The sequence below is a fragment of the Leptodactylus fuscus genome, chromosome 11 (assembly GCF_031893055.1).
Source record: "Leptodactylus fuscus isolate aLepFus1 chromosome 11, aLepFus1.hap2, whole genome shotgun sequence".
Lineage (NCBI taxonomy): Eukaryota > Metazoa > Chordata > Amphibia > Anura > Leptodactylidae > Leptodactylus > Leptodactylus fuscus.
Genome location: NC_134275.1, coordinates 26,271,703 through 26,295,688, shown reverse-complemented (window position 1 = coordinate 26,295,688; position 23,986 = coordinate 26,271,703). Strand labels below are relative to the sequence as shown.

Genomic DNA, 23,986 nt, shown 5'->3' with positions numbered 1-23,986 from the left:
AGGAGATGTTGCCGTTCCGGCTTGTGGAAACTCAGGCCTTCCGTGACCTGATGGCAAGTGCGGCACCTCGCTATGCCATCCCTAGCCGTCACTACTTCTCCCACTGTGCCGTCTCCACCTTGCACCAGCACGTGTCATGCAACATCAGGCGGGCCGTAAGTTCCGCGATTTGCATAAAGGTCCACTTGACCACTGACACGTGGACAAGTGCATGCGGACAGGGATGCTACATTTCACTGACGGCACACTGCGTGAATGTAGGCGCATGTTGCGGGAGTACCTGGCCGACACCAGCCCTGTCATCTCCGATCCCTCTGCGCCCTATACCTATTGGGTCTACAAGTTGGATTTGTGGCTGGAACTTGCGCTGTACGCATTGTAGGTCCTTTCCTGCCCTGCCGCCAGCGTGTTTTCGGAAAGGGTCTTCAGCGGTGGCATAATTACGGATAAGTGCAGCTAACAGTGCTCACCAGCTGACACTGATAAAAATGAACAGCCATTGGATAGACCCATCATTTTCATGTCCACTGGTGTCAAGCACCCCGGCATGAAGTTTCATGTGTGTGCTCACCCTCTACAATTCCTCCTCCTCCTCATACTCCTCCACCATCAGCGTTGCACAATTGTGCTCCTACCAGGCTCAATCCACCCTAATTCCCCCTAATTTCCACTTTGATAGAGGGTTTTTTTGAGTGTAGAAAGTGTGTAGTTGATAGACTGTGATGGTGGGGTAAAACAGTTACTTGGGCTTGTTAGGGCCCCTTCACATGGCTGATACGCTGGCTGCTTTAGAACGTGTAAACGTTCCGAAGCAGCGGCGTCTAAAGCAGTTCCCATTGTTTTCTATGGGAGCCGGCATACGTGCGCTCCCCATAGAAATGAATGGAAAAAGCAGCCCATTAATTTCTATGGCGAGCGAGCGTATGCGGGCTCCCATAGAAAACAATGCGATCTGCTTTAGACGCCGCTGCTTCGGAACGTTTACACGTTCTAAAGCAGCCAGCGTATCAGCCATGTGAAGGGGCCCTTAGATGCCCCCAGGCATGCTTCCCCTGCTGTCCCAGTTGCATTGCAGAGGTATTGGCATCATTTGCTGAGGTGTCATAGTGGACTTGGTGACCCTCCTGAGTCGAATGGTGGGTTCCCCTGAAACAAAGCATTTTTCCCCATAGACTATAATAGGGTTCGATATTCGATCGTATAGTCGAATTTTGAGCGGCTATTCCAAACGAATAACAAATATCGAATATTTTACTGTTTAAGCTCAACAAACATTAACAAGAACCCCTTTAAATCACAACCACAGATGGAATAGGTAATGGAAAATCCATCAGTACCCACCCTGAACTGTCATTGTGGATGTGTGTGTGTATGTTGTGGTAAGACCTTCCAAAATTCACTTTTATGGCCCTTAACGTGAGCCCTTCCAAATTAAGTTACAGGCCCTTAAGCTGAGCTACCAGCAGAGATTGAGGCCCTTGAGGTTACTTCAACCTTTTACCTGCAGAGTTTTAGGCCCTTTAACTTAGTTCAGCCTTGCACCAGCAGAGATTTGTTGGTCCTTTGGGTGAGTTGAGCCTTTAAACAGCAGAGATTGGCCCTTGGAGTGAGTCAAGCCTTTAAAATACTGTGCTTTTGGTCCTTGGCGTAAGTAGAGTCTTTAAAAAGCAGTGTTTTTGGCCCTTGGAGTGAGTAGAGGCTTGCACCAGCAGTGTTTTTGTCCCTTGGCGTGAGTAGAGCCTTTAAAATACAATGCTTTTGGCCCTTGGAGTGAGTAGAGCCTTGCACCAGCAGTGTTTTTGGCCCTTGCAGTGAGTAGAGCCTTGCACCAGCAGTGTTTTTGGCCCTTGCAGTGAGTAGAGCCTTGCACCAGCAGAGTGTTAGCCCCTTTAAATTTCTTAGCCCGTAAAACGGTGGTTCTAGAACCATCGCTCTCATTGTGTTGAATTGATGCAGTGGATTGGACTGAGGACCCAGACATTGACCTTGATTTTGATTGTGAAATTGATAACATTTTGGCATCAAGTCCTGGGGGTAACTTTTATTTAGAGGGTGGAAAAGGTGGAGAATTGGCTGAAACCACTACTACCGGTAATGGTCCTTTAATATCGGACTCTACATTACCTCTACAGTGTTCTGATCAGGTGTTAATAGTCCATACAACATGCTCCAGTACTTTAGCTGTAGATCAGAAACCACTTTCCCTTCCAACACCAGATTTAACCAATCAATCATCAGCATCATCATCATCACCCATCACCCATCATCCATCATCCTGCTGAGATGGTGCCACTAAAGGAAACCTTGCCTTCCAAGGCATGTTCTGGAGCTGTGACTGAGCCTAATCTAAACACAGAGTCCTTTGGAACTGAATAAAATTCAAAGTGTCAAAAGACTTTAGAGACTGTTGAAAGTAATGGGATCCAGAATGAGGAGTTCATCACAAGGCTGACAGACCCAACTCCAAATGCTGCAGCACAAGCAACCAGCAGTCAGACTAAGGGAGAATTCACACAGAGTAACGTGCCGCGTGATGTGGCACGTATAAGGCGTGTGAGACTTTGCGGGCCGTATACACTCCCATTGATTTCAATGGGAGCCGGGATCGTATACGCCGCGTTATTTTTTTCACTGCCTCCGTTGTCATAGTTCCTGACTCACCTCCCTTGCACAGTTATTGGTGCAAAAAACGCGCCAAGGAAGGTGGGAGGGGATACGAATTTTTACTGCGTAAGCGGCCTGGAATTCAATTGTGAATGAATACACCGAACGCCATGATATTCAATCGAATACCTATTCGATCGAACGGTGTTCGCTCATCTCTATTGTGTAAGTTTGGTCTGAGCAAGGAGCATACTGCTCTGAAATGTGTTACCACAATTTTTGAAACAATAAAACAACATTCAAACGTTCTTTGGTACTTTTGCATGCATTTTTTGTATTCCCTGCTTCTTGGCAACATTACATCTTCTTCTGTGGACAATACCATCTCCACATCCACTACGATAAACCTTTGGACAAAGCGCAGATACTTATGGTATACATTTTTTAGGATATGGTAATCTACAACAATCTGCTTCTGCTCCCTCTGAACATGTTCCCCTGAACATATGTTGCTTGGGGTAAACTGTAATGTGGTTTGTTCAGAACTACTGGGGGTTAATCTTGCCAGTTGTAGTTAACCCCTTGTAATGTACAATATGAAAATATTCTAGAATTCAACTGGAAGAGTGCAATGAATGATTTGGATTAAAACTTTCAGCAGGGCCATGTGGCTTCCACCTGCAAGTACTTTTACCTTTATACCAATCATAAGAAAAAATGAAATCTCCATAACTTTTTAACATAAATGTTTTGAACTTCGGTCTGATTCCAACCCTCTTGCAACCCCCACTGTACCACAGGAGTGAACAAATTGTGTCACATCACAGACAACTTTGGCTAAGACTATTTCAGCCCACAATATTAAAGTGGCAGCAACCATCAGCTCACAGTCTGTTCTCCAGATATTGCTTTCACTTATGGGTTCAAAAAACCTTGTCAGGTAACACACAGACCCTTTGTCATTGACGTTTACTTTTGCCCACTGCCAAACAAGACCACATTAGTATAAGCTATTGACACTGGGTGGTGGAGAAATTTAAAGGTTGTCTTTCTTGAATATAACAGTCTTACAAAGGATATAGCTACTAGATTTTTGGAGTTGTGTTGTTGATCCACAAATTTATTCTGATTTGGAATCAGGAAGGTGGGTTTTTTTTGCTAAAGAAATTTGTTTCATCCTTATTGGTTTTTTGACTCTGGATTTACATTGCAGAATAATTCTCTTTTTAGAGCCGTACAAACAATCTCACCATTACGGTTTGGTGATATACCTTTAGGAACAATTCTCATTTTAGTCAGAATCTTAAGTAAATATTACACACCCTACAGACATGAATATATTCTGCTTTGAGAAGAGGAGGCAGCAGGATAGGTAGCAATCAGGGTCACTTTAACCATAGGATCAACAATGAACTTGCAATGGGCCCTATGGTAGCAGGGGGCACACTGGGACAGTGGGGCTGTCCTGCATATTCTGTCTCAGTGGGCTGCTGTTTTTATTTTTGTGTGGTAGGGAATGACATTAAACTGTGGGGACATCTGCAGGGGGACTTTAACCCTTTAATCGCTGTCTAGCCATGGTGGTACTCTAGTTACAGAGGAACCATTAGGGCTATAAAGATGATCCTGGATTTATTTTGTAAATTAGAATCTCATCTTCAAAATTATAGTAAGATCATCATGATAGCCCTTACAGATCTAGAGCGATTCGCTGGTGAAAGCAATGTTCAGCATTGAGATCCCAATGCAGATCTCAATTCCTGACATCATTTCTAACAGCAGATTGCTCCGAATCTGTAAGGGCTATCATGATGATCTCCCATTTTTAAAATGAAGCCAAGCTCATCTTCATAGCCCTAAGAGATCCTGAGATATGGGGCTCTAAAGTATCCCCTCCCCCATCCCCCCTGCCTCAGAGAGCATTTTAAGAGCTGCGTGCAAAAGGAGGAAGGAGGGGAAAGAATCAGAGCACAGACTGCGGAGACAATGAGAATCTTCATTGTCTAAGCATAACCTGTGACCAGGGCTGCACCTCTAATGAGGCAAGCTGAGGCGACGGACTCAGACGGCACTTTGGAGGGGCCGGCAGCTGAGCCACTTTGATTTATCTGCTGCCGATCTAGTCCTGAGTATCAGCACCAGAACTGGCCACATGCTGCAGTGTGACCCGGACACTTGCTTTCCTTGAATAGGACCACGCTGCTGAGCCGCTGCCTCTTGCAACCAGGGCATGCACTTGGTAAAGAAGCCAGTCTCATACAAGGAAAGCAAGTGTCCGGATAACGCTGCAGCATGTGGCCAGTTCTGGTGCTGTGATACTCAGGACTAGATCGGCAGCAGATAAATCAATGGCAGATGCAGGGGCTGCTGATCGCTGCTTGTAAAATTTCCCGGACACACAGCAGCTTCCTGTGCCGCCCCTCCCCCTCAGCATCGGAGTGTGAGAGGAGAAGTCCCGTGCGATGTAGCTGCTTTCTTCACTGCCAGACAGAGCTGCAGATGAGTTCCCTCCCATGTCCTGGGCACCCAGCAATTCACCCAAAGGTAAGTATATATTATTGGGTAAAATATTGTCAGGATCTGGGGTTGCTAGGTGGGGTGGCATAGACACACAAGTCCAGATTCTTTAGTCCAAACCAAAGGTAGACTTTTATTTTCAATCAAAAATATAGTGCAGCAACAAAAAGAAAAGCAATACAAAAATAAATACCTGCCTGGCTAGGCTCTAACTAAACATAGAACAGGTTACCTCACCTAGAATAACAGAAATCAAAAGCCAGTAGAATCATTCAGGACACAGCTCCAAAAATATGACCTCTTTCTTTGGCTCTCCAGCCAAGCTCTGCCCACAGTCTGCTGCTGGAGCAACTTATTAAGCCTCCCTTGATGAGCAGACTCTCTGTAGCTGAGTCGCTGCTAGAACATCCCCAAAGTGTGGACTGGAGGGGGGGGGGGAATGACAGGTCCCACTACCAACCTACCTGCCATTCCTAAAATCCAGCCCAGTGACTGGAACTCTGAATTAACCCTTAGCAGACAATAGTTATCTGCTGAGAAACATTCTTTCTGGAGTTTTCTTATCTCACCCACTTTAGTAGTCTGAGTGAGATGTACACCCCCTTCATTACCTGACCAGCCATCAGCTTACATATCCCCCCCCTCTTCTCCAGACCGGAGGGATGGGCATTTATGGTCATCATACAATGCACCCTTGACAGAGCATCAGTGTTTCCCAATAATTTACCTGGCCTGTGTTTTACATCAAACGCAAAATTTTGCAGAGACAGGAACCATTGGGTAATCCTAGCATTTCTGTCCTTATTAACTTTCATCCATGTAAGGGGAGCATGGTCAGTGATCAATTTAAACTTTCCGTCCAGGAGGTAATAGCTCAGAGCATCTAGTGCCCACTTAATGGCCAAACATTCCCTATCTACAATGGTGTAGTTTTTCTCAGCGGGAGACAGCTTCCTGCTCAGGTACATTACTGGATGCTCCTCACCATTTACCACCATTTACAGCACCGCTCCTAAACCTGAATTTGAGGCATCTGTCTGCACCAAGAACTCTTTCTTAAAGTCAGGGGCTATCAGCACTGGCTGCTGGCAAAGAGCTAACTTTAGCTTCTGGAACGCCTCCTCTGCCTCTGGTGTCCAGTAGATCATCACTGACTTCCCACCTTTCTTCAGGTCAGTGAGAGGAGCTGCAATAGAGGCAAGGTTTGGCACACGGTGGTATGGCTTTGGTACATGAAGCTGCTCCACAATTTCCCCATTACTTTTTGCAACCCGATACAAGAGGTCATTATTCATAGCAAAATGTGGGAATTGGTGGTCAGCATCAGGTTCCTGAGGCACATTGTTAACAACTCTCACTGAAGGTTACATCAGATATCTAAATCTGTCTTTTTAAATGGAGACAATTTTGACTGGTATCTAAAGATGGAAATTATGATAAATATAGACAAATACAACAATTTTTCTTACTCAACTCCACGTAGTGAAATCTTATGACCTGGACGAGAAGAGCTCACACTGATGTAGATATGTAATGCACTGAGTCCCAGGAGCATTTCTGGTTTTAGCTCCGCTCCCAGCCGTTCTCTTATCACATCATTACGACTCTAAAACGATATTGCAAATATGACAATACAATGAGAATTTTCACCAGATTATAACATTTACATGGAACTTAAAGTCTGATTCGCTCAATAATAATGACTACCTGTATAAAGATATGTGCACAATAAAACAATGTAATTTAAAGGGCAAAATTTATTATTTTTTATTTTTTTTTTAAAGGTTTGCTATCTACCATGTTTCCCTGAAAAAAAGTCATCCCCTGAAAGTAAGACATGGCTGAGGTTTTGTTGAATTGCCCAATATAAGGCACCTCCCAAAAGTAAGGCATCCACAAAAAAATATTGCAGCCAGCTGAACACTGTGCCGATGTTCCATGTGCACAGGAAAGCCGACTGCAACCTCTGCTGTGATACCGTACGTTGTATGCACTGTTCCTGCTGCTGTAGGATGAGCTGGGAGATGCCTGCTGTGCATACACTATGGTAAGCATCGTATGTGGCGGGGAGTCCACTATCCCAGCTCATCCCATAGCAGCAGGAACAATGGATACAACGCACAGTATCACAGCAGAGGCAGCACCCAGCTTTACTGTGCACACAGTGCAATGCCCGCCAAATGAGGCTCTCTGGAAGCCTCGCTAAGTCCCGTCCACCAATTCCGCCACCGCGACCAACAACAGCACCAGCACCAACACCCCCTCCCCTAACCTTTTTAACTATCTACAACCGGCAGTCATGTTGGCGCTCCTCTAAGGGTCGTTGTTCCCCCACTCCAGCCTCTCCATAAGACATCCCCCGAAAATAAGACATGTCCTATCTTTAGGACCATAATTTAATATAAGACACTGTCTTATATTCGGGCAAAGACGGTATGTACACCCAAATACATTTAGCAGTGTTTTGAGCGATTTCTAACTTTCTCTGGGAGCTCCTGGTATTCTCCTCTGCATTTGTTTACATGGGTAGCTTCCTGCTTTCTTAGCCTATAACTGCATTGCAGTTCACTCAAATCTCACTTCCTCCCTCACACCCCCCGTTTCCCTAGCTAGCCCCATCTATTCAGCTAACTACCTCAGTCCCCCAAACACCTCCCACCCGATTATATTTACCCATCTTCTCGCCCTGGACTTTCGTTGGTGTCACTGTCCCCTCTTCTGCCAACACCAGGGAGCCAGAGCTGGCCCCTGAGCAATAGAATGCCAGCAGAAGCAAAGAGAAGCAGCGGGTCTACCACGTATGCACAATAGAATGCTGCTTCTCTTTTGCTCCTGATGGCGTTCTATTGCGCAGACTCTGGCTCCCTTTTGAAGGAAGCAACACCCAGCAGAAGAAGAGGATGTGAACATTGGTGAGTATGATGGAGATGGTTGAGGGGTGGGGAAGAAACTGGAGACCTCCCGGCTCTGGAAGTGGGAACAGCAGGTCAGCAGGAAATCAGAAAATGTGCCTGGGACAGTCACATGACTGCTACAGGCATATTGGTAAATATACATTTTTTTTAAGGAAGTAGTTAGAAGTTAGGCGGGGAAGGGGGTTTAGCTCAATGTTGAAGTTAAAAACACTTCAGAGTAAGTTCACACAGTGGAATTTGGAGAAGAACTTGAGATGGTCTTCCATCTCGCTTCGTCTCCAAATGATGTTCCTTTGGAACCCACAGCTTCGGCTTTCAGACATTGGTTTTCTCACTGAGTAGCCTCAGCCATGGAATCTGCAATAAAATCAAGCAGGATCTAAAAATATAAAGCAGAAGAATCTAGTCATATTTACAATTGAGAAAGGGCCTGTGTTAGTCTGGAACACATTCTGCTAAGCTGATAATAGTCAATCATCTGGCCCAGCACTATTGACCCTCGTTTTTCCTTCCTGGAGAAATTCTTATATTTGGAAACTTTTTTTTGAGGCATACTTGCATCTTGTATGTGGTGTGGGGAATCGCTCAGGTAGATGCTTGTAGCAGTGCAAGAAACAGGGACACAGACACTGGATTGCACACAAGTTCAGGCTTTATTCACTTGCAGTGCATACACGGCCTTTTTAAAGGCACAAAATAAACAAAACAAAACCCTAAACTCACTAAACATAGGAAAACTTTTCCCTGTCTATACAGAAGCCTGGCAACCAGTCTCCCACCTTGGCAACAACAGTGGGTGACACAGTACCTGCTTTGTAGATTCGGTTTGGACAGGTCAGCTCTGTTAGTGTGGTGCCACACTCCTAGTCCTCACACACAGACTAAAATCAGGCCTTGATTAGTCATCTGACCTCCCTGGTGTGGGTCTTTACCAAACAGCCTTTAGGTGCCTGGCTGGAATATACTTGTCCTCCCAGACCACACCCTTCACTCTCTCACAGTGGACATAGATTATATACTCTTTCATCAGACTGAAGCTTATTAAACCAGCAACACAGTTAGATAGGTCAGGATCAACTGACTGTAACACCTTTTTCCCTGTGGAAATTTCATGCCTCCATTGCCAAGATATTGAGTTATTTCAGAACATGTAGATGAACAATTTGGAGCTCTGAGGGCATTTCTATTGTTCCAAACTCATATATACTTGTATGTATATGTATTTAACTCTATTTAATACATTTTTTAATATATATTTTTATGATATCTCTCTGCACCATGCCATGAACATGCTTTCTTCGGTTGTTTGTCTCTATTGACAGGTGCACTCTGTTTTGGGCATATTCTCTGTTTTGGGCATATTGCCTTTTACTGATTATTTTGTCTCAACATACTATACTCTGTACTATGTTGTATTTCTAATATACAGGTGCGAAAGTGAGAACACAGGGCCAGGTTAGATTTCAGCATAACAGTGGAGTGAAGCATAGTAATTTGGAGCAAAGGAGATTCTCTAGTGCTCCAGACTACTCATTTGCTTATTCTGAAATAAATGTGGCAAAAGGTATTACTTTCAGGTGAGCCTGACCTACCTGTATATAAGTATATATAAGTCTTATTACTAATATACACCTGTATCCTCCAAATCCTTGTCAGAGTTCAGCATGGGAAGGTGAGAGGGGATCAGAGAGGAAAATCTCATTCCTCTGCCTCCCCTGCTGTTGCTCCAACTCTTGGCCACATCACCAACTCTACTTTACACTATGGACCTGCTGGTACAGTAGACTGAATACGATGATATCACACAGCTGGATGAGCTGCACACTGCACTCTGCCATACTTTTCAAAGCAAAAGTCAAAAAGAGGGACAGAATGCTATGCGTGGTGCATCAAATTTAGCCCCACCCACTTCCAATTTGACTCTGCCCAATCCCATCAATTTCTCGTTGTAACCTCACACAGTATAATGCCCATACAGTTGTCCTGACATGGTTTGCCCCCACATTATAATGTAAAATCGCCCCCCTGCCAGTTGTCCCTACAGAATAAAGTCCCTCTCCTGGTGTATAATGTCCCCCTCCAACTGCTCCCACAGTATAATGTCCTCCTCCAATTGCCCCCCTTTTAATGTGCCCCTCCAGCTGTCCCCACAGATAAATATCCCCTTCCAGTTGCTTCTCAGTTTAATGACCCCTTCTAGTCCCCCTAGTTTAATGCCCCCCCTCCAGGAGCCCCACAGCTTAATGTCCCCTCTAGTTGCAAACAAAATTGGCCACAATATGAGAAAATGGCTGTTACATATTAGAACAGGAAATACATAAAAGACAATGTCATGTGTCCAGTTTGCACACATCACGTCATAGCAACATCTGATAGTCTTCGCAATAGACAGGGGTAGGTGGACCTTACAATGCTGATGCATACTTCCCAACTGTTCCGGATTCTGGGTTCTGTTCTGCTGTCCCAGCCAGCGGGAGGACGGTCCCAGCTCTTTCAACTCATCTACATCACTATTTAACCCTTGTGTGTTTCTGGAGCTTTAGGCAGGATATGATTACATGACTTGCATTACGTCTGCAGCTCCTTGAAGCCTCCGGAAGAAGACTGCTGGGAGCAGCAAAGGAGTGAGGAGGGGTGATTGTTAGTGTTTTTTTATGTTGAACTCTAGGGGTCACTGGGTAGGGACATTAAATTGGCGTCAGCTGGAAGGGGACATTGAATTTGGGGCAACTGGGGAGGAGGACATTAAACTATGGGGTCATTGGACAGAGACTTTAGTTTTTGACTACTCACCTTCCAAACCCCATATTTTTTTTTATTTTTCCATTCTCAGTGTCATATGAGGGTTTAATGTTTGTGGGACAAATTGTTCTTCAATATACTGGGAAGCTGGAAAAAGATTCAGAAGGGGGTTATTTCTAGAAAAAGTGCATTGGTGCGACTTTCTTATGGGCTTCGTTTTTACAGCGTTCTCCCTGCAGCCAAAATTACATGTTACCTGTATATCAGTTTGGGGGATACCAAATTTATATGGTTTTATTTATATTTTAACCCCTTCACAAAAATCTAAAACTTTGCCAAAATGTTTTTTTTTTTTATTAAGAAAAAACTATGCAAGCCCACAGGCCACAAGAAAATGGCCACTTACTTACTGTTGGTTATAACCTCACATCATGCAGCAAAGGCTTCTGGGAAGTCGGGCATGTTGTTCAGGGTTGCTTGCTATAGAGGGCAGCAAGCAGAGGCACTGTCTCCCTGTTTACATCTTGGGAGACAGATTTGCATATTCTTCCCATGTTCCTTTGCAGTACAGCAACTATGGCTATAAGTCTCCACACATCTGAGAAGGTGGTCTCTCCCTCAGGAGTGACGTTATCCCCACAATCTGGTCTCTCAGCCTCTCACTCAAACCAAACCAGTTCTCTCTATGCTGCGCTGATGACGTCCAAAGAGACAGAAATGGTGCCGTCCGTAGCTGAGAAACTGATTTGGTTATAACCTCGCATCATGCAGCAAAGGCTTCTGGGAAGTCGGGCATGTTGTTCAGGGTTGCTTGCTATAGAGGGCAGCAAACAGAGGCACTGTCTCCCTGTTTACATCTTGGGAGACAGATTTGCATATTTTTCCCACATACTTACTGTGTAAGTGGCCATTTTTCTTGCGGCCATGGGCATGCGCAGTCGGCTCTGCCGGAGTCCCAAGGCCTAGAAGTTTGACCCCTAGCGCCGGAAGAAGACACTTGAAGAGGCTGTTCCTGAAGATGGAGGTGGTGCTGGAGAGTTCTCTCGCATCATTGGGGATTCCCCCAGTGCTATTTGAGGGCTGGGGCCCGCCCCCAGTGCTGCGAGAGAACTCATTTGCATACCGACGAAAACCGTGATTTCTACTGAACGGTGGAGTGGAGAAGACATCTAAAGGTAGGAGAAGAATATCCTTTCTTAAAGCTATTTCTACGTGTCAACGACAAAAAATTCGATTTTAATGGTAGAATATTGCTATTGTAGTCTAATACTCGCTGGCCAGGAGAGCTGGTGCTTTTAGTGCTGTCCAAATTTTCTTGAAATATTTTTTGTTAAAAAAATAACTAAAAAATGCACAGTGTCTGAATTGTTGCCAAATCATTAAGCTCAGTGTGCAGTAAAATGACTGGAGAAAAAAATCAGTACCGGGGACAGGCAAAAGGAGGTGGAGGAGGAAGCACTCATTCAACAATACTAACAATAAGAATTGGTATGGCAATAGCAACGCTAATTCTGGTCTTAACAGTCCCATCAGTAGCCACAGTGTTGTCATATTTCCTGAGAATAAAGGCTTTTTTGAAGGCAGTAAACCAAAAATATTAAGTTACAGTTCTGTGGGTACTTCTTCAACATGTAATTTACTATTCTCTCTTTCTATACTGTTCACCATGACTTCTTCTTTATCTTAATTTACACAGATCCCATTCTCTATTAGTCATGTGGTATTTGCTGAGAGAGAAATTCCTCATAGCCCAAGACTTCCTTTTCTTCTTCCTCCTCTATTTGATGATTTGGATGAGGCTGCCAGCGTTTTTTTGATATGTTGGTAGAGGTGGAAGATATGGGTGTTGGTGGAGGTAGTAGTGGCAGGGGGTGTTCTACTGTGGGTAGCACTGGTGGGCGCACTAGGGCGAAATCTGTTAGGAATTGTGAGGGCAACAGGAATTCCAATGCCATTTTGAAACACAAGAAAGTGAGGAATGTGATACAGCATCCAATGATGATTCATTTACAGATAAGACCTGGCATCTGACGTGCAGCCCCAACATCCAAAAGCCCTACCTGGGATAAATTGTGTAGTGGTGGCACTGGCAGATAGATTTCTGGTTTTGGCGTTACCAAATAACAAATCAATGGCAAGATACGAGATCTGCAAACAGATTCATACTGTTTGTGAAATCGTGTCACCAGGATATTTGGCAACAAGTGAGCAAGAAGACCATTCCATTCCTTCTCCCCATAATCATCTTTGTCACTAGCCCACATCCATTCCACACCGAGAACGTCACATTATCCTTTTTCTCCTCCTCCAGCCAATCATCTGGCTGGTCTGAAAATTTAACTCCCACCTGTCCAAGTTCTGGCTGTGCAGTTGCCTAGCAACTTAATGCAATCCACTGCATTTTACTAGCTGATAGCAGCATATTCTTCATAGAGAATACCTAGCCACCAATATTTCTCAAGGAAAGTTGTCCCTGCTTGATGGCCATGTGGACTTCTCCTTGTAAATGTCCATGTGGTGAAAGGTGCATGCCTCACTCAATATGTGAATCATTAATTGTGGGAAGAGGACAATACATTATCTGTCATGGTCCACTGGATCAATGTTGCTGTTCGGGCACCCATAGTAGCTACAAACTGCACAAACACAATGATCACTTTTTCAGCTGGCAAGCTAGGTAGTAGGTACTGTAATGTCCCGATACTACTCGTACCATTCCCTTTAATAGTCCTTGTAGACCGAGATGGTATGGACATTTGCATATGAAGTAAAGAGGTATCTCCCCATTCCTTCCTATATATTTAACATATATATTTATTTCACAAAACCCAGCACACATGGGGGTCTATGAATTCACCATCTTGTGGATGTTTGGTGAACTGCACCTGCCTATACTTTTCATTTCATCCTAGTGTGTCAATGTAAAGGAGTGTCCAGTATGATCAGGTGACCTTCAGAACCAATCAAGCTCCCTTGATTGGCCTGCAGGAGGAGTTGGGTTACAGCTCTCTCTGAAGAGGGTGTAAACCCTGTTGATCGGTGTGTGTGCAGAGATCTGGACATGTGGAGCAGGGTTGAACATGTTAGCCAAGCATCAGTGTACTTCTACCAGAGAGGTCTCTTCCTCTGTGCTAAAGATTCTTCTCAGAGAGTGTTTTCCTCTAAAGCCCCAAGTCTGCAAGTACTAAAGTATAACGACCTGTTATCCATACATCTGGGAACTACGCACATATCTCTCTGCAAGTAAGTCTTTGGGACAAATCTATATTTAAGGAGCCCATAACTAGTCTGACAGAATTTGAGGGTCTCCCGCTGTCAACACCCGTTTCCTCTTCTACATACGTGTACCCAGTTTGTTGAGGACTAACCCCCTGGATACAGGCCATCTTTACAAGTATATCCAAGTTAAACTAATCAAGCAACTACTAATTAAACTACCCAAAGTATTTTTGCTCCATTCTCCATCACCTGCTTAACTGGACACTACCTGCAGGGATCACAGTATTGTATGTGAAGAATTACGCCATCATCTGTACATTTGTATTACCTCGTCCTGCTAGTAAAAACAGCAATGACTACCCCCTAGACCTGGTTGTCTGTTGTCATTGTCAGGTACCATGTGGGGGTGGGTAGTCGGGGACATCAAAAAGGCTTTGTGCACATTTGGGATCAAGTGTCATTCTACAAGCTGGCCACATCTGACATACTACCCGTGACATAAATCCTGGCCCTCCTGAGTATTACAGTACACTGAAAGTGTGCCCCAAATTTATCCTTAAAGTATATCAAATGTCACTTGTTCACTGTCACTGCACTTCTTGCTAGTAAGGTGAAGCGCATATTGAGTCACAGTGTTGCAGATGCTGGAGCGTTAGTTTGCGCAGCATTATACAGTGAAAGATTACTGCATGCAGGAAATCACAGACACAATGATCACTTTTGGAAGATAGTCTAGCTTTTACAGCTGGCAGCCAGGCCAGTCACGTTGAAAGCGCACCCCATATTTTTCTTGAAATTTCTCCAATTGTCACTCCACCAATACAATATTTATGTGGCATTTTCTCCCATACAGGGAAAACTGTCAGGTTCATCCAGGATATTTCCTGCCTTACAAGTGTTGTTCTCAGGATCATAGAATCCTTTCCATTTGAGAAGCTATTTTAGCTTATTCAGCTGCCAGGAAAAACATGTCTCCTTTTAGTATTATCTTCCTTTTACTGTACTGCTGCAGATGCTGGCTTCTACTCTTAAATAGTTAGTACCACTGCCACCACTCAGACATGTCCTGTGGCCTGGTCCATCATATTATGCCCTTCTGCACTGACATACAAATTGCCACAGCTGCCTAGTGCCTACCACCAACACCACTAGCCAGGCAGACATGTCCTGCAGCCTAATCCATCATATGTGCAACACCCCCTCTGAGGGAATCCACAGAGGGGCTTTAAGTATTACAGAAATGGTTATAGCTGTAACCTCTTCCCCAACTTGATCACACAGTGCCTCCACCTGAATCTTCACCATTGTTGTGAACACCGTATTGGCTAGAGTCCTCCACCAGGGGTCGATTCGGGAGAGCCCCTATAGCCTACCTGTAGTTCCACTTTTATGAATGGCTGTAGTAAGTCAAATCAAATCACACCTAGAAGATTAACCTTTTCTTAAGATGTGTATTAATAAATGGAACCAAGGATGCAATGCATATAATACCGCACTGAACAGTGTACAAAAACATGTGTCATTTATGGTGTAAACAATATTAATTGCCTGACAATATTACCATGCTAGTCAACAAGACTCTATGAGGAGTGACTTTCAGCTTGGCATACATAAAATTACGGACGTAAAAATACAGGCGTATTTTACTATAGAACTCAATGGAAACGTCTTTTTACGGCCGTAAAAATAAGCACAAAATAAGCACAAAAAAACGCCTTGCGTTACTCCGTGTAAATGGACCCTTACATATTATGTTCTGCTGTATTGCCACATATTGCTACAACTACCACCACTCAGGGAAACACATCCACCATCACCTTCCAATATATACAACCTATAGAGTTTGAATCTTCTGCTTAGCATTCGTTTTTTTTCCATAAACATACCTGTCACATTCACTTTGACATTGCTTCATCTGTGTTTGCCTTAGGTAGCTAGAAATTAGATAGATAGGTTTCTAGGAGCCCTAATAGTATTCTACACTACCCTGTTTCCCCAAAAATAAGTCATCCCCCAAAAGTAAGACATGGCAGAGGTTTTGTTGAATTGCCTAATATAAGGCAACCCCCGAAAGTAAGACATCCCCCAATAAATAATAATCTTTCTGCATAAAGATTGTATGAAGAAAAACATTGCAACTGGCTGAACACTGTGCACGATGTTCCGTGTGCACAGGTATGCCGGCTGCTGACACCGCTGCGATACATTGTATCCACTGTTCCTGCTGCTGTAGGATGAGCTTGGAGATGCCTGCTGTACATACACAAAGCATCGTAAGCAGTGTGTGTGTGTGTGGGGGGTCCACTCTCCCAGCCCATCCCACAGCAGCAGGAACAATGGATACAATGTACGGTATTACAGAAGCGGCAGCAGCCGGCTTTCCTGTACACACGGAGGCACCACACACAGCGTTCAGCCGGCTGCAATGTTTTTCTTCATGATGTCTTTGCGCAGCAAGCACATATCAGTGTAGCACAGTGGTGGAAGCAGCACACAAAAATAAAATAAGACATCCCCTGAAAATAAGACATAGCCTGCAACATCGCTACGCTCCTGCCCTGCATGAAGCCAGCAGCGACAGGAGCGATGCTGATATTCCGGAGGGGATGGGAGGGGGGGGGGCGGAGGAGCGGAATAGCAGAATCGCTCCTGCCGCTGCGGGCTTCATGCAGGCATAGAAGCGATGACTTCTCGCCGCTGGCTTTGCATATGTAACCCCGCCCACCAATGACGCAACAAAGCCGGAAGACATAAGAATTTACAGCAGCGAAGACTAGCGAGTATGCGACGTGGGAATACCCCTTTAAGCTATAACTGGAGATGATAAAGGTATGTCTAAGTTTACTTAAACATACAGTACAGACCAAAAGTTTGAACACACCTTCTCATTCAAAGAGTTTTCTGTATTTTCATGAATATGAAAATTGTAGATTCACACTGAAGGCATCAAAACTATGAATTAACACATGTGGAATTATATACTTAACAAACAAGTGTCAAACAACTGATAATATGTCTTATATTCTAGGTTCTTCAAAGTAGCCACCTTTTGCTTTAATTACTGCTTTGCACACTCTTCTTTTCTTATTCTTATTCTTATGGTAGAGTTGGAAGGGACCTCAAGGGCCATCGGGTCCAACCCCCTGCGAGTGCAGGTCTTCCTAAATCATCCCAGCTATATGTTTATCCAGATTCCGCTTGAAGATTTCCATTGATGGAGCGCCCACCACCTCCCGTGGCAGCCTATTCCACTCTCTCACTGCCCTCACTGTCAGAAAGTTTTTCCTAATGTCTAATCTGTATCTCTTTCCCTTTAGTTTCATCCCATTGCTTCTTGTACTTCCTTGTGCTAATGAGAATAGGGTAGATCCCTCTGCACTGTGACTACCTTTCAGATATTTGTAGACTGCTATTAAATCTCCCCTCAGCCTTCTCTTCTGCAAACTAAACAATCCCAGTTCTTTTAGCCGCTCCTCATAGGACATGGTTTGCAGACCTTCCACCATTTTGGTTGCTCTTCTCTGGACTTGCTCCAATATATCGATGTCTTTCTTGAATTGAGGCGCCCAGAACTGTACACAGTATTCCAGGTGTGGTCTGACCAGGGAAGAGTACAGCGGAATAATGACCTCTCTTGATCTAGATTCAATGCTTGTCTTAATACATCCCAGAATTTTATTCGCCTTTTTTGCAGCAGCACCGCACTGTTGCCTCATGTTGAATTTGTGATCTACTATTATGCCCAAGTCCTTTTCCCCTATGCTATCACTTAGTTCTATTCCTCCCATACTATATATGTTTTTTACATTTCTGTTACCCAGATGTAGAACTTTGCATTTGTCCCTGTTAAATACCATTTTGTTCGCCTCAGCCCATTGTTCCAGTGTGTCTAAGTCCTTTTGAATACACTCTCTCTCCTCTCTAGTGTTGGCTATTCCTCCTATCTTCGTATCATTTGCAAATTTTATGAGTTCCCCAATAATTCCATCGTCCAGATCATTTATAAAGATATTAAAAAGTACTGGGCCCAGAACAGAGCCCTGCGGCACCCCGCTTTGGACTTTCTTCCAGTTCGATGTGTAGCCATTTAGTATTACTCGTTGTGCCCGATCATTAAGCCAGTTGTGAATCCACCTAACTGATTTTTTGTCAAAGCCATACTTAATCATTTTTTCAATAAGAAGGTTATGTGATACTTTATCAAATGCCTTACTGAAGTCAAGATATACTATGTCCACGGCATTCCCTTGGTCCAACCATTCAGTGATTTTGTTGCAGAAGGAAATCAGGTTAGTCTGACAAGATTTATTGGTCATAAAGCCGTGCTGGCTCTGGTTAATTAATGCCTTCCCATCCAGGTACCGAAGTAAATGTTCCTTGACAATTTGCTCAAAGATTTTTCCTGCTATCGAGGTCAGACTTACCGGCCTGTAATTTCCTGGATCGTCCCTGTTCCCCTTTTTGTAGATGGGGACAACATTTGCCCTTTTCCAATCTAAAGGGACCACTCCTGTTTCCCATGACTTACCGAAGATTATAGCAAGGGGTTCTGTTATTTCCTCTGCTATCTCTTTCAGGACTCTAGGGTGTAAATCATCTGGTCCTGGGGACTTGGTTTCCTGTAACTTGGCTAAGTGCTCTCTTACCAGACCTTTGCTTATAGTCAGCTTGGAGTTCTCCTTCCCCTCATCTCCATCACCATTAATGTCGATATTTCCATTAGTTTCTTGGGAGAAGACGGATACAAAATATGAATTTAGTAGCTCCACCTGCTGTTCCACCATGTTAACTGTTTCTCCTTTGTCATTCTTCAGGACTCCAATGGTCTCCTTCACTTTTCTTTTGCTTTTAACATATCCCCAAAATCCTTTTACCTTACTCTTTTGATGAGCTTCACAAGAGGTAGTCACCGGAAATGGTTTTCACTTCACAGGTGTGCCCTGTCAGGTTTAATAAGTAGAAGAATGGACCAGCCTTGTGGGGGACAGGCAGTAAAACCAGCGCTCACCCAAGATGGATATAGAAGACAACTTTATTTGGCACGACACGTTCCGGGCATTGGAGCCCTTTCTCAAGTGCAATATCAATCTTTAAAGATAAATAATTACAAGCATATTTGACAATAAGGTTTAAACAGTATGTGTAAATAAAATGTGTATACTAAAATGTGTGATAAATTATGTAATGAAATAAGATATAAATAATCATACAAGCTCTTGGTCTGAACAGTATTCAAGATATTCAATAATAATACCAACTTAATGGATTAAAGACCATAAGACAATTATAAATTGGTAAAAAAAATTGTACATGAATAGGTTACAAGCAATGAAAGAACCATGGCATAAAAAAATACTTAAGTCCCCTATATGACATTATGGCTAAACACAACTGCAGTCTTGTTGGTAAGCAGGATTACTACTCATAAGTTCGTCCAACATGTACCCAATGGGAAAAGTATAACAGTATAGTGGAAAAAAGTTAAACACAAAGGAATAACATATATCAACTTACCCTGCCCCAGTGGACAAAGAACTTAGCACACACTGGGCAGGTCGGGATTATATAAAGGCTAGAATACGGTGTAAGTGGCAGGAAAGGACGTCAGGCGCCAAACAGGCAGCCCGCACGCTGTCCGGCGCTGGTTTTACTGCCTGTCCTCCACAAGGCTGGTCCATTCTTCTACTCATTCAGACATCCCGGTGACGGTGACTAGCAGCTGCCCTCCGGTATTTCATTGGGCTCTTGGTTGATACGTCTACCGGTTGTTGTGTCCCACACAACTGGATCAGATGAGCAGTCACCTGTTGTCTTTTTACTATCCCTTCATATTTTGAGGGTGTTACGCTAGGAACGGCTCGGTGCCGTGTTTTCTTTCTTTTTTGCCATTTCAGGTTTAATAAGTGGGATTTCTTGCCTTATAAAATGGGGTTGGGACCATCAGTTGTGTTGTGAGGAAGTCAGGTGGATACACAGCTATAAACTGTTAGAATTTGTATTATGGCAAGAAAAAAGCAGCTAAGTAAAGAAAAAAGAGTGTCAGTCAGTCCAAAAAATTGGGAAAACTTTGAAAGTGTCCCCAAATGCAGTTGCAAAAACCATCAAGTGCTACAAAGAAACTGGCTCACATGAGGACCGCCCTAGGACAGGAAGACCAAGAGTCACCTCTGCTGCAGAGGATAAGTTCATCCGAGTCACCAGCCTCAGAAATCGCAGGTTAACAGCAGCTCAGATTAGAGACCAGGTCAATGCCACGCAGAGTTCTAGCAGCAGACACATCTCTACAACAACTGTTAAGAGGAGACTTTGTGCAGCAGGCCTTCATGGTAAAATAACTGCTAGAAAACCACTGATAAGGACAGGCAACAAGCAAAAGAGACTTGTTTGGGCTAAAGAACACAAGGAATGAACATGAGACCAGTGGAAATTTGTGCTTTGGTCTGATGAGTACAAATTTGAGATCTTTGGTTCCAACCACCTTGTCTTTGTGCGACGCAGAAAAGGTGAACGGATGGACTCTACATGCCAGTGGGGTGTGATGGTGTGGGGGTGCTTTGCTGGTGACTCTGTTGGGGATTTATTCAAAATTGAAGGCATGCTGAACCAGCGTGGCTACCGCAGCATCTTGCAACGGCATACTTATTCCATCCGGTTTGCGTTTAGTTGGACCATCATTTATTTTTCAACAGAACAATGACCCCAAACACACCTCCAGGCTGTGTAAGGGTTATTTGACCAAGAAAGAGAGTGATGGGGTACTATGCCAGATGAACTGGCCTCCACAGTCACCAGACCTGAACACAATTCAAGATGGTTTGGGGTGAACTGGACCACAGAGTGAAGGCTAAAGGGCCAACAAGTGCTAAGCATCTCTGGGAACTCCTTCAAGACTGTTGGAAGTCCATTTCAGGTGACTAACTCTTGTGAAGCTCATCAAGAGAATGCCAAGAGTGTGCAAAGCAGTAATCAAAGCAAAAGGTGGCTACTTTGAAGAACCTAGAATATAAGACATATTTTCAGTTGTTTCACACTTTTTTGTTAAGTATATAATTCCACATGAGTTAATTCATAGTTTTGATGCCTTCAGTGTGACTCTACAATTTTCACAATCATGAAAATACAGAAAACTCTTTGAGAAGGTGTGTCCAAACTTTTGGTCTGTACTGTATGTAAATACAAAAAAACCGCAATGTGCATATATGAAAAAAAATGCATATTTTGAAAATAAGTATTCAGATGTTTATGTATAATATTATATACTATCAACCAATCAAGCTACAGCTTTTTAACTACTTGTTTGAATGCATAAGCTAAATGATCTGTATGCTTACATTTTTATTATTACCTGTATGTATAGATATTCAAATGCAGCAGGGTCAGAATGGAGAATATCAGCGGGATCCTTGGGAAAGAAGCTTACTCTGAACAAGCATCTCATTCCTTGATAGTGGGTTCGATGCACAACCTTGAAAGAACAGATGCACAAGTGCAGATTAGTTTAGCTATAAATGTAAATAGCATAAATATTTAAAGTCAGCATTTTCTTTTAAATTCACTATAGAAAACATAAAAATACTAATAATTTTTTTTAATGAACTGTGTGTATGAAAGAGGAGCAAGTGTAGGACCATAACATTAGGAATAGGGCTGAGTGGCTCTTTGATGCAACTGTGACACTGTCAACTCAAATATTCAAAATTGTTTGGATTTCAACAAAATCAAAGAAATGCTGATTTGTCTCTGACTAGAACACCTATCAAAATATACAGGTGTATGCTGTGCTGCTTGCACAGTGACAAGCAGAATATTAGCATCAAGCAGAGGGATGAGAACTGCATGGCAATGCTCTTAGACCTTCATTATAAAGTGAAAATCGGGAAATTGTTTACTTCCTCCAAAAGGGAAAAGAAATTGGAATATTATCAGGATAGATATATCCTAGATCTGTGATGGCGAACCTATGGCATGCGTGCCAGAGAGGGCACGCAGAGCTCTCTATGATAGCAGACGTGCGGTTGCCCGGATCGTTCACTAACAGGGAATCCTGTACAGGATTCTCCGTTGATGAGTGATCGCTGCCTTCAGTTGTATATGCAAATGCACATACAGCTGAAAGCTGTCAGTGTAGGCTGCAGATCGCGCGACTTTGGCCTACAGTGACTGAGTTTGATATCTCCCCAGATCCAGGCACGATGACATGAGTCATCAGCGCCCGCAGACAAAAGGAGGTGGACGCCGGTGGCTCTTCATGAGTATAAGAGTGTGTGAGAGTGTGTGTCAGTGATACTGAAGATCATATAATACTGGGGAATGCATGCTGAGGAGCATATAATACTGTGTGCGTGTGGGGGGAGTACTGAGGAGCATATAATACTGTGTGTGGGAGGGGGGCATACTGAGGAGCATATAATACTGTGTGTGGGGTACTAGGGAGCATATAATACTGGGGGAATGCGTACTGAGGAGGATATAATACGGTTAGGGGGTACTGAGGAGCATATAATACTGGAGGGGGGCGTACTGAGTAGCATATAATACTGTGTGTGTGGGGGTATTGAGGAGCATAAAATAATGGGGGGGGCGTATTGATAAGCATATTTATTATTTATTTATTATGCTTACTTGTATAGCGCCAACATATTCCGCATTTACAGACATTGACAGTCACTGTCCCATATAGGGCTCACAATCTACAGTCCCTATCAGATTGTCTTTGGTGTGTGGGAGGAAACCGGAGTACCCTGAGGAAACCCACACAAACACGGGGAGAACATATAAACTCCTTGCCGATGTTGTCCCTGACAGGATTTGAACCAAGGACCCAGCGCTGCATATAATAATGTGTGTGGGTGCCACTGTGGAGCATATAATCTTGTGTTTTTTTGTTTTTTTTTTACTAAGGAACGTATAATACTGTGTGGGGAGCCTACTGTGGAGCATATAACACTGAGGGGAGGCTACTGTGGTACTGTGGAGAATATAATACTGTTTGGTGGTCCTACTGCGGAGCATATAATACCGTCTGGGTTCTCCTCACTATTTATATCAGACAGTATCTGTTTTATAGCAGATACTGCAAGTGACCCCTCGTTCACATCTGTGTTGGTGTTCTGTTCAGGGGAGTCCACATGGGGACCCCCAGAACAGAATACCGAACGCATTTGCAAGCCGTGTGCAGTGAAGCACACGGACCCCATGAACTATAATGGGGTCCGTGTGCTTGTCGCCAGATCTCTGCAGGGAACATGCAGACATGAAAGTAGTTCACAAACTACTTTCCTATCTGCATGATTCGTGCGGGCAGTGCGGCAAGTACACGGACCCCATTATAATCTATGGGGTTCGTGTGCTTTCATTACACACCGCTTGCAAATGCGTTCGGTAGTCCATTCGAGGGGTCCGGATGCAGACTTCCCGAACAGATTCCCAAAGGCAGATGTGAATGAGGGGTAACAGTTGCATGCGTACCTAGGTGTCTTTTGCCCACCCAAGTCCACCTCACGCAGGAGTTAAAGCAGCAGGATCAGCAGCCAGTACAATACCTAGAACATGATAAACCAAAAATTTTTCACCTCACAGAATCAACTAGAGCCATAACAGGCAACTGAGACCCACTGGCTGAACCAGTAGGTAGAGTTATACATAGAATTCACCTATAGTCCAACAGTTGATGCTTCTTGCTACTCCTAAACAGCTACCACCACTGCCAGACATGTCCTGCAGCCTGGTCCATTGTATCTTTCCATACCATACTGCCACTCATGTTGCCAGCACTACTAACACTCAGACATGTCTGTGGCCTGGTTCATCCCATCCCACTATACAAAACCATTTCCTTTTTCAATATAACAAATGCGTGTCTAAGAAAAAAACTTGGAGTTTATATCCACTGATTACTATCCATTTTTCATAGACATACATATCACTTTCATTTTGACATAACTTTGGCTGTGTTTGCCTTAGACAACTAGAAACTGGGATACATAGGT

At 43.7% G+C, this 23,986-nt stretch overlaps 1 protein-coding gene across 1 annotated transcript in view; it reads right to left on the bottom strand.

Annotated features, from left to right (window-relative positions):
- The window catches only part of FRMPD3 (FERM and PDZ domain containing 3), a 304,332-nt gene that overhangs the window by 62,897 nt on the left and 217,449 nt on the right, over positions 1-23,986 (bottom strand). The window contains exons 10-11 of the mRNA XM_075259354.1: positions 21,343-21,462; positions 6,591-6,727 (exon numbers count right to left, since the gene is read on the bottom strand). Of these exons, the coding sequence (XP_075115455.1) occupies positions 6,591-6,727; positions 21,343-21,462 (257 nt within the window). The remainder of the gene's footprint in view (positions 1-6,590; positions 6,728-21,342; positions 21,463-23,986) is intronic.